Source organism: Protobothrops mucrosquamatus, unplaced genomic scaffold (genome assembly GCF_001527695.2).
Source record: "Protobothrops mucrosquamatus isolate PMUCROS unplaced genomic scaffold, P.Mucros_1.0 scaffold2571, whole genome shotgun sequence".
NCBI lineage: Eukaryota > Metazoa > Chordata > Lepidosauria > Squamata > Viperidae > Protobothrops > Protobothrops mucrosquamatus.
The window spans coordinates 51,323-63,083 of NW_015388629.1; the positions used below are offsets into that span (position 1 = coordinate 51,323).

Genomic DNA, 11,761 nt, shown 5'->3' on the forward strand with positions numbered 1-11,761 from the left:
AAGCGTCACATGGTGGGGTGATTGTGGAGTCTCCAGCCGTGTGGCTGCATGTGATGGCCAAAGAACAAAGGACTAACCCCAGGCTAGTGTCCAGGGATGCCCTTTTGAAGCTCCGCCCCTGACCCTAACTCCTCCCCCTGACCTGTTACATAGGGATACATAGAGTTATACAAGGTTACATGGATCTATGTGATCCAGATCAAATAGTTTTTCTACAATAATTGGGCATTTATAGAGTCACTTAATTTATTCTTTTAATTCGCACACTTGAGAGACTCTCAAAGAGAGTTACAGTCACAACAAAAAATGTCCATGCTACAATTAAAACTGCATAATAATTAATCAGTTCCCAAACATTAAGCCACAGATAAAATTATTCTTTAAAAAAGAAATAAAATTGAAGGTGACATCTTTAAATCTTCTTAACAATTTGATGTTTAATAATTCCTTAAAGCCTAACAAGGTATGAACTGACTGGATTTCAAGGGACAAGGAATTCCGTAACATTCATGCTGCCACAAAGAAACATTTGTAGACCTCCCTTCCCTAAACTCATGGAAATGGGGAGGCTACTAGTAGTTTGAAGAAATTCCATACTTGTTTATGTCAGGTGCTTCATTCAAACTGAAACCAGATGTTCTGCATAGACAAATCACCAACTATCTGCTCAGATATGAAAGTGAGGTCTAAACTTCTTACTTATATGTGTTCTACCAGAGATATTTGGGACAAGTCCATAATTGCCACAAAGATCATGAACTCCCAAGCCTATTTCAACCAATCCAGAGAGTATGGAGTTTGAAATCACTAAAACATGAGAAGTCTCCAATACCAGTCTGAGCACAAATCAAGGGCTCACAGAGGGCATCGGCTGATACACTAGAAGGATACCCAAGTTGTCCCTACAACCAACTTAACATACAGGCATTTATTTCTGATTTAGCCTCCCTGGCAACAGGCACAATCTCTTCAGGGTTTGATATCCTCCATCCTCTTTATCCCTGCCAGCAAGGACCTAAAACCCAGGAATGCAATTCTCTGAGAAGGCAACAGCAGCACCCTCACATCATATCAATAAAGCATACCAAAAATGCATTTTCTTCCCAAAACAAGTCTTAGACAAGAAAGATTACAATAAGAGATTTGGTTTAGATAATTTGGAGACTCTTTCAATAACAGACATGATATTAATCATCAAGAGCCCAGTAATGTTGAGAATTGTAGTCACCGCACCTTTGGAGCAAACTAGGTTAAGAAAGATTGTTGTAGAAGCAAAGCCAATTATTGGTTTTAATTGTATAGTTGCGCCAAGCCATATTTTAACCATTAATTGTTGAATAAACTGCACAACCACACATCAGCTCAAAATAAATGGTAAGTTTACATTACTGTAGTGAATCATTCTTGTCCAAAATCATATTTTGCTGATGCTAGAAACTCCAAGCAGTTTTGCCAGATATGATAGTGATCAGATTAATCTTGGTTTAACATCAATAAAAGAAGACACGTCACAAAAGTATTACATAAAAGCTTTTCATACATTTGAAGTTATGCTCATCTAGATTAATTAGTACAAGCAGATTAATATATCATGTATATGACACTATATATCTANCTGGCTATGAGATGAAACTTAATAATAAAAGTAGATTTAATACTTTAGTCCTCGACCAAGGACTGTAATGGAGACTGCACATTATGTTCCTAGAGTGGGTCACTCCTGTGGTTGACCTGATTTTTACAACCTTTGTTGCAGTGATTGGTAAGCAAACATCAAAGTCAATAAGCGACTGCTTCAGTCATTAAGTGAACACCACAGTCATTGAGCAAACCAATTGTTCACTGTGGGCCGGTTTTGCCAAAAGTAAGTGCCTGTTTTCAGCAAAACGTCATAAACTGTAATCACGTGACCATGGGATGCTGCAAACAGCCGTAAGTCAAGGATTACCTTTATAGACACCCATTCATGTCAACTCTGGGTGACTTACAAAATATAATACTAAATTTAAAGCTTAAAAACAGGATTTGGATATTTATAGCTGAAATGTGATTGATAACTGATTTGACTGATTGAACTTTATTTAGAAATGTATTGATTTGAATATGTAATATTATGTGAGGGGAATAGAGAGGGAACTTTTAATGAATTAACCTGAGTTATATATGAATTATTTTTGGGGGGATGATTGATGTCCCCATTACCACGTTGTTTCCTAAGCAATTTGATGTAAAAACTAAAAAAACAATAAAATTTGTTATAAAAAAATATATAATACTAAATTTAAACAGTTAAAAACATAAAATAAAACAAGTCAGCTCAGGCTAAAAACAATCTTTAAAATGCAGCACAAGGCACCACCCAACACATTAACACCAAGCCTAGGATCAAGGCTAGATTTTAAGGGCCTTTTAACATTTCAGGAGAAAGAGGTTCCTCCATCCCTGGTGGGAATGCTGTTCCACGGAATAGGTGCACAACAGAGAAGCTTCCTAGATCCCCTATGATTTAGCTTGCCAATAGTACTCTCTACTTACTTTATTTATTTTGGCTATAATCCTGAAATGTTTGGGAGGGTATCTCAGGCATCACAGAATGATCCATTCTGCAGCCTACTTAGTTCTGTGAAATTTGATCACAGAAGGGAAAACGCTTAATTCAAACCCTCTCCTTGGAAGGTCCTTGGTATCCCTACGGCTATATGTTATCTTTTAAACATCAAAGCAGGGAATAACACATATGGTTAGATTCAGTAAGTCCCTAATCTGTGCCAAATCTATGCCAGGTTTGATAATAGTCTAACTTCTGCCATCACATGTGAAGTTCAAGCCAAATTATTTTATGAACTTTAAAATACTTTAGGTAGTCCTCGACTTACAACAGAAACTGAGCCCAAAATATCTCTGGCTAAATGAGACAGTTGTTAAGTGAATTTTGCCCCATTTTATGACCTTTCTTGCCACAGTTGTTAAGTGAATCACTGCAGTTGTTAATGTAGTAACACGGTTAAGAGAATCTGGGTTTCCCCATTGACTTTGCTTGTCTGAAGGTCACAAAAGGTGATCACATGATCCCCAGGACACTGCAGCCGTCATAAATATGTGTCAGTTGCCAAGCATCTTTAGTTTAATCATGTGGCCATGGAAATGCTTATTAGTGTGAAAAATGATCATAAGTCACTGTAACTTTGAGAGATCACTAAGCAAACTGTTGTAAATCGAAGACTATCCATACTTTTATTTGCCTGAAGTATTCCAAAACAGTGATGTTTTCATATAACTACCTCACCAAACCTGTTTGTCCCAATGAATTCACCCCACCCCAAAGTCTGAAATGTTATAGGGTCTCCTGCTTGAGTGGGGTTGGGACTAGAAGACCTCCAAGATCCCTTCCAACTCTGTTATTCTGTTCCTCTAGTCCGGTGATGGCGAACCTTTTAGAGACCGAGTGCCCAAACCGCAACCCAAAACCCACTTATTTATCACAAAGTGCCAGGGCCACATCAGCATTGTGGTGCCCTCGGGGGAGGGGCAGGGAGGCGCTTCTGAGTGCCGCCTCTGGCATGCAAAAACTGGGGGTGCAAAAATGGACCACCATGCTACAAGGCGCAAAAACGGCTGCTGTGGCACCGCAGGGTACAGATACAAGGCGCTGCACCACGCAAGAACGGGGCAGGGCTAGTGAGTAGGCACTAGCCCCACCCCATTTGCAGAGCATGCGTGCTCGTGGCCCCATGTGTGCATGCACGCATGTAAAATACTTCCCCCTCCCTTTTCTTCCAGTCCACCAATTGACAATGGTTGGTGACCTCTGCTTTACCACCTCTACTCAAGCTTGCTAGTCAGCCGCTTCGCCTCCTTTGTGCTGGGTGGGGTGCCTGCTCTGGGCGGCAGTGGCGGCCTGATGGACCTGCTGCTGGTGGCAGTGGCGGTGGCGTGCGTGCCAACAGAGAGGGCTCTGAGTGCCACCTCTGGCACGCGTGCCATAGGTTCGCCACCACTGCTCTAGTCAGTGAGCCTTTTCTCCACTCATCTTAATGAACTACCAAAGGGCAAGAGAGAGAAGCTTACCTCTGAGGGTTTGAGTGCAAGAACTGTTGAAACAATCTCAACTGCTGTAGCTAATAACTTGTAATGTGGTATTGCTGGAACCTGATAGCTGCACATCTCATGAAGTTTTTGACAGGCAATAGCAGAGTGTTTCCAATCACCTTGCTGAATTGTACTGAATTGGAGAAAGTTTGTATATTTGCGCAATTAAGAGAACACCAGAAATGCACATTAAAAGTATGCATAACAAAACAAGACTCAGGAGTTCAAAATGACATTTGCAATGAAAACTAAGCTTACAGGAAGGTAAAATACTTCTCTTCATCTTCATAACCAGTCATACACATCCCCATAGTTGATTTTTTGAACTAGGAAGTCTTCTATAGAAGCCATTTTGTGAATATCAACACCACTCACTCATAAAATTCAAAACATGTGCCTCCCCTGGAAAAGTTGCCTACTACTGTATCAAAGTTAAGCGTTAAAGAGAGTCCTAACAAAATACTGGTAGTTCTGAGATTACCACAGCAATTGGGTGGATTATAATTAAGAGAAATTACCACTGGTAAATGATGCAAACATAAAGCATAACAGTGATGGTAGTCCTGTTTGCCATCATAACCTTAGGACTGTGTGGGTCACTAGGGGGAAAGAGGCAGGAGCCCAGGATAAGGAGTGCAAGCAAATGTGTTTTTTTTGGGGGGGGGGGGAATGCTGTGGGAAAGTGTTGGAAAGCATGGAAGGATTGGCAAGGACCATGGGGGAGCTGACAAAGGCAGGCCCTGGAAAGCACGGAGGGCCAGCAAGGGTATCAGGTAGGCTGGCAAAGGTGAGCACTGGGAAGCATGGGAAGTTGTCAGGCTCAAACAATAGTACCACAAGTGAAAGGTTCAAGTTGGTAACTTTACTGCATTTTACCTACAGTACAGGAACTTCCCCAGACTGCTTGCCTTCTCTTGGGAAGCAAGAATTGGGGGGGGGGGCAGTCCTGGGTCTCTTGCAGCTGCGCAACAATTCAAGGCTAATCCCCTGCTTGATTCCTTCTCCATGACTAGCTGGGCATTCCTCAACAAAGGGCCAGCAATAGCAGCAGGTGAATGCTAAAAAATGGGGACAGGGAAGCAGTGTCTATGGAATCTCATACTCTGTAGTGGGACTTCTTTGTAGGAAGAAAGAGTGAGGCCATTTTTTTTCTTTTTCCTTTTCTCAAAATCACTTCCTACTTTGTTCTAATAGTCTGAAATTCTCCTTTTCTAGCAGAAATAACCCAGCCATGAAATGCTAATTATGGCATTGTTGCACATGAAAGTGGCATATAAATGTTAATAAATAAAACAAATGAATCTTTCTAACTTCTCTTAAAACATTTTTATATACTAATCTTTTATGGTTATTAAAATAACATGTAATCTTTTATGACTAACAGTTTGTGGACCGTGAGCAATCCATTTGATGGAGCATTTTATTGTGCAGAGGCATCATGCTTCCTTCAGACAGTGAGGGCCACGTAGGCCATTTTGTCTTAGAAGGCTGGGCCACACTTTTGATCAGCAGGTCAGCTTTGCAAATGGTGGTTTCTGAGCATCGTCTCTCTAAAAATTGCACACACATCAACTACTCATTCCGATACCTGATTGCATCAAGTACCTCCTCAAACACCTAAAGACCCCTAGTTGTGGGTTATCATTTTCAGCTTGACAAAACAAAGCTACATAAGTGATTCACTATCAATTTTTCTATTGTTTACTTCAGTGAGGTGTGTTCTAAATGAATGCTTTTTTTAAAAAAAAAGTACATGCATGTTTTACTTACATCTTTTTTTTTGACAGGATGTGCAACAATTTTTCTAAAAGCTTTTTTATATCCTAAAACAGAGAAAAAAGTTCAGATTAAAAAGAATCACTGTTTTAGACAAACATCTCCCAGTCAAGTGACTTTTTACAATTTGCTGCCTAAAGAGGTTGGTGTGTGTGTGTGTATGTGTGTGTGTATGGGTATTGTGTGTGTTGTGTGCATCTGAACGCCTCCATTTGTAAGAAACACATCCTACCCTTGAGAAGACTTGGACAATTAACAGATCTAAACATAAATACTGTACATTCATAAATTTGCCTGCATTGTGTAGATATGCGGTCATGCCTGTGAGTTATTGTATGTACTCATGGATAAACCAAGAATTTTAGGTAGCAAAATATACACAAAAACATGTTTAGCTTACCTGTGGATGAGACTTTCCTCTTTTCCCATCACCTGAAATCCTCCATTAGCTACCTAACCTTAATCTACGTAACAACTTGTATCATCTTCCTGAAATTCATGCATTCATTTTGCCAGAGATTTGAGCTTACAGCGCACTATTACCCACCAATGGGTAAGAGGAGAAACTAGTGCTCCTAGTGCTCCTAACACGCCACCTTTTTTTTAAAAAAACAAGTTTTATTGATTTTCCAATTTTATACTGAGTATTCGGAAAGCAGCATGGTGACTGGGTAATCAGTGGTTCAATAACAAAATCTTTAGTACATATCTCAGGTTATATCATCAGAAATTCCTTCTCTATTTCCCTTAACATTTGTTATATCTCATTCTGGCTTATAAATTTTTAATTATAACAAAGTTATTTAAGACCTTTATCAATATATTGTTTGCTTATACATATCCATATCCTGTTTTTAAGGTTTACTTAATTTTTAATTTTTTATTACAATATACCAATTTAACCTTTAATATCCATAGTATTTGAGTTTCGGGTAATCCAAATTTCCTTTATTTCACTACATAAAAGTTATCATATCTAAAATATACATATTAGTCAGTTAAACATATTCTTATCTTATATAAACATTTTCTATTTCTCATTCTAATACATCATCACTTACTAATAGTGTCCTTTATTGTCTCAAGTCCATCATCTATATTATCTAAACAATAGTTCAAAGCTAATTCCTAATCATTAATTTTCATTTCCCTTATAAGTCAAAATCCTGAATGTTAAGCCAGTTAATCCCTTATTTTTTTTTATCATTTAACAACATTTAAATCCAATAATCATATTTCCCTTCATCTAGAAGTCTCTCTTTAGCCCATTTATTGAGACTTTAGGATCCTCTATCGCAGTGGTTCTCAACCTTTTTAATGCTGCGACCCCCAACCGTTCGTAAGTCGAGGACTAAACCGGTCGTAAGTCGAGGACTAAACCGGTCGTAAGTCGAGGACTACCCAACCGGTCATAAGTTGAGGACTTTCCCTGCCCGGGAGTGCCGTGCATGCGTGGTTCCGCCCCCTGCGCTGGCCGAGGCGTAGCTGGCAAGCAGCAGAGACGGAGCAGGCCGACTACCAGCTGGCCCAGCACAAGGGAGGTAAGGCACCCGCCGGAAAAGTGGGAAAAAATGGCAAACAGAAAAAATGGCGGACAGCCTTGCTTGGCGACCCCCGTGAAATGGTCGATCGACCCCAAATGGGGTCGCGACCCATAGGTTGAGAACCGCTGCTCTATCGTAAATCAAAAGATCCCTTTTTAAAAAAAATCTAACTCTGGCTTTCTTTTTGTGCCAACCAGGCTTCCATACCAATGCCTTTAAATCATCAGGTAAATCTCACTTCATTCTTGTACATATTACTAGAACCAAGGGAAACATCTAGTTATCAGTTTTCCAGAAAGGCTGGCACATTCATAGTCGTGAAGTTGTCGTCCTGGTGACTCCTTCAATACAATTTGGTCTTCTTGTTCCTCAGGTTTCTTCTGGTTTAGGTAGAGAGTCACGTCCAGCTTAATAGTTGTTATTTGGTTATCTAGGTTTTCAGTATGATGTATTTGTTGGTCTTTAACAGCCTCCATGTTAGTGTTGCTTTGTTCCACTTCTATTGCTTTTTGGGTTGGCAATAATGACAAGAGAGACCGCATCTCCATGGTTTATTGGAGGTTGTAACAATTGAGATTGTGGAGGAAAGACTAGGGAACCCTCTTGTGAGAGTCACAGATGCCAAGCCACCACAACTCTGTGCATAATTCTACAAGCATGCACTGTGGGACAAAATGTGGGAGCCTCAGCGAATATGATTTTTTTTTCTTCTTTTCTCTTGGTTGGAAAGTTTATTTGAAAGTGGATGCAGGCAGTCCTTGACTTACAACATTCATTTAGTGACCGTTCGAGATTACAACAGCACTAAGATAAGGGACTTTTAACCATTTTTTGCACTTATCACTGCTGCATCATCCCCATAGTCACAGTGATCAAAATTCAGAGGCTTGGCAACTGACTCATATTTATAACAGGTAAACACAAGCAAACTTAAAAGTTTCTCTTACTGGGTTGTTCATCACCCAGAGTCATTTGTTTGAGATGGGAGTCTATAGAAATTGATTGATTGAATGAATGAATGAATGAATGAATGAATGAATATTTGTAAATGGCTCAGGCAGATACCTCCTTAATTCACTGAAGAATAAGAGAGAGGAAATAAAGCACAGTCAATCTTGCAAGATTCTGCTTTTATTGCTGATATCAATAAAGGTAGTTTTAGCCTTCCTAGAGCTGATTGCTTGGTCTGGTCTGTGTAGTGGGGCTGATAATCCCCAGGAAATATTGGGAGCCACAATGTATCAAAAACGGAATTCTGTGCAGTGTATCTCCTTAGGGGCATAAGGTATCTCAGTGGTGGCGAACCTATGGCACGGGTGCCAGAAGCGGCACTCTGAGTGCTCTCTGTGGGCACATGCGCCATCGCCCCAGTCCTAGCCTTCATCTGGGTTTTATAAAACCTTTTCACTTTAGGCCTCCACCGCCGTGTGCAAAAAAAAAAGGTTCAATCAGTCAATTTCAACTTCTCGCAGGAAAAAAAAATCTTGCAAAGTTGGAATTGATTGAACTTTTTAGTCCCAACCAGTCTGCTGTTACCACCGCAGCCACACCCAGCCAATGGGCCACACCCAGCCAATGGGCCACACCCACCCGGCACCCGACAATGCATAAGTGGGTTTTGGGTTGCAGTTTGGGCACTCGGTCTCTAAAAGGTTCGCCATCACTGGGGTATCTTATTATCAGTTCATGATGCCTACCTAGTTTTGCCTGAGGCTGCCAAATATGGCTGATTACTTCCCAAGTGAATGAGTATTCCTCCCATTGGGGAGGAAGTATCTGTATATAGGAAATTCTGACATAAGCCAAGACATGCAGTACTGCCATGATAAGAATAAAGCCCCTTTGCAACCGACTGTTAATATGGCACCCTTCCGGAGGTGAGTGATGGATATTGTAAGCCCAAGATATCAAAGGCAAACAATATGTCTTGACCGAGGGAGGTTATTCTACCTGGTAGACAAAAGTAGCAAGTCAGGCCTTAATGGACCAATTTACTAGAATAGCTTGAACAAACCAAGTTCTCATACTTGCTGATGCATACTTCACTTAAGGAGTAATGACAAACCTATGGGCCGCATGTAAGATTGGGCCTCTGGTATCTATCCCTTGCCGTCATCAGACAAATATGATTAAAAATGTTAATTAGAAATCAGAACAAACCTGACAGTGATGAGGGCCAATTCTCAAATTATTCAGTCTATGAAAAGTTCCCAGAAGACAGTCGAATGGATCAGCATAAGGGACAGAGATAAATTCCACCAGGTCCCATAGTGGTAACAAGCAGAACCAGGACCTGAATAATGTTTGGTTTCCTTTCAGCAAATGCTTCTTTTGCATTATTAGATTCCTTTTCAACAAACAGAAAAGCATGACAGTGACACGGAAATTTGAATAAAAACATTGCACAACAAGTATTCTCCATGTACTTTTTGTCAGAGCTTCAATTTCAAAATTATATGGAATGTGACGAATTGTCAATCCAGAAATTAAGAAATTTCAGATTGATTTTGTATTTGTCAGCTACTATAGCTAAAAGAACTGTGTTTGCTGATTCAGAATTTATTTATTTACATTTCATACTCCTTAACTGCCCATCTCCTCTGGAGAGGTGCTCTGGGCGGTGTGCACTTTAATCAGTAAAATTAAACAATTAAAAACAGAACAATTTAGGATTAAAATGTTAAAATGATAAAACAACTTTATGAAGCAAACTGGTACCCAATGCAGCTCATGAAGCAAAGGTGTTACATGCAGCCTTCTTGGGCACCTAAAATTGCCCAGATGGCCTTGTTCTGCACCAGATGACGCTTCTGGATACGTTTCAGTGGTAGCCCCATGTACAGCACATTGCAATAGTCCAGTTATATTAGTTAATATTAATCATCAGAATACAGTACCAAAATATGACACTATCTAAACTGTAGTTACCACCTCAGACATACTTCCTATGTTACATATTGATCTCTTATGTCACAATATTATTGTTTCATAACATTCTCAATTCTTTCTTGAAACCCTTGCATGGACCTGAGTAATTTATTCAGTCATTTTATGGATTAATCAAGCAAAAAGACCAGCCCTACTGGCGAAAGTTTAATTATTCATGCAACAATTGATAATTTATTATTTTTATTAACCTCAGTATCATTTGTGAAGATCACAAACATTTACTATCTTGAAAGGTCACATCACCAAATGGCACTATTTTTATTTCTTGGAGTCCAGCTTTGCAGTCTACAGGTAGTCCTCAACTTAAAACCATATCCGAGTCCAAAATTTCTGTTGCTAAGCAAGACAGTTGTTAAGTAAGTTTTGCTCCATTTTACAATGTTTCTTGCCACAGCTGTTAAGTGAACCACCAAAATTAAGTTGCTAACACGTTTGTTCGGTGTATCTGGCTTCCCCATTGACTTTGCTTCTCAGAAGGTCGCAAAAAGGGACACTGCAACTGTCATAAATATGAGTCAGATGCCAAGTGTCCAAATTTTGATCACATGACCATGTGGGGGATGCTGCAATGGTTGTAAGTGGGAAAAACACTCATAAAATCACTTTTTTCAGTGCTGTTATAATTTCAGTCAACTAAATGAATGGTTGTAAGTTGAGGAGTATTTGTATAAATATTGAAGGTCCATGCCTTAACTCAAATCAACTTTTTAAAAAATCAGAAATCATTTCAGGAGTAACAATACTAGGCTGAAAAACCTACTTATTAAAGTTTCTGTTTCCATCTCTGAATTCCAAATACTGAATACGTTCCAACCTTGCCCATTTCTTTTCTGATTCAAGGCAAGTCCTAGTTTTATATTCAGAATCATTCACAGTAAATAGATAAAGAACTGGGAGTGTCCACACCCACTGGTGAATCTTTTCTTCAATACAGTTAATACAGAATATTATCAACTTCTCCTCCACACTGAAAGAGATAGAAGAAATTAAGATCCAAAAAAACACTTTTTTTTACCAGAATCTCTCTGTACAAATTAATTTGCCTTTCTTACTTCCAACAAAATAAAGTCCTTCAGATTTATAACAAAATAACATAATTTTGCTTTTTTCCCCTATTCTATACAATTGGCCCCTAACATTTTGAGACTAATAAGCACATACAGAGAACACAGAGAGAAAATACCTGCCTAAGGTAGGGCTAGAGAAAATACCTGCCCTAAGACAAGAGGAATCGCATTTGCAAAATAGCTACCATGAAAGAATGGCCATTGAGATTATCTTTAATGATCTATTCTAGAGAAGAAGCCACCTTCTTTAGCAATAACAAATGGAATCTGTCTTCAGATAGTGAAAGAAAGATCCTTGGTTGTCTTTTATTTGAGAGGATTCACATAATTGGTACT

At 39.4% G+C, this 11,761-nt stretch overlaps 1 protein-coding gene across 1 annotated transcript in view; it reads right to left on the reverse strand.

The window, feature by feature from the left end:
- Positions 1-11,761, reverse strand: part of LOC107295919 (E3 ubiquitin-protein ligase RNF213) — an 85,777-nt gene that overhangs the window by 45,604 nt on the left and 28,412 nt on the right. The window contains exons 9-12 of the mRNA XM_015825253.1: positions 11,119-11,325; positions 9,570-9,756; positions 5,860-5,912; positions 4,069-4,222 (exon numbers count right to left, since the gene is read on the reverse strand). Of these exons, the coding sequence (XP_015680739.1) occupies positions 4,069-4,222; positions 5,860-5,912; positions 9,570-9,756; positions 11,119-11,325 (601 nt within the window). The remainder of the gene's footprint in view (positions 1-4,068; positions 4,223-5,859; positions 5,913-9,569; positions 9,757-11,118; positions 11,326-11,761) is intronic.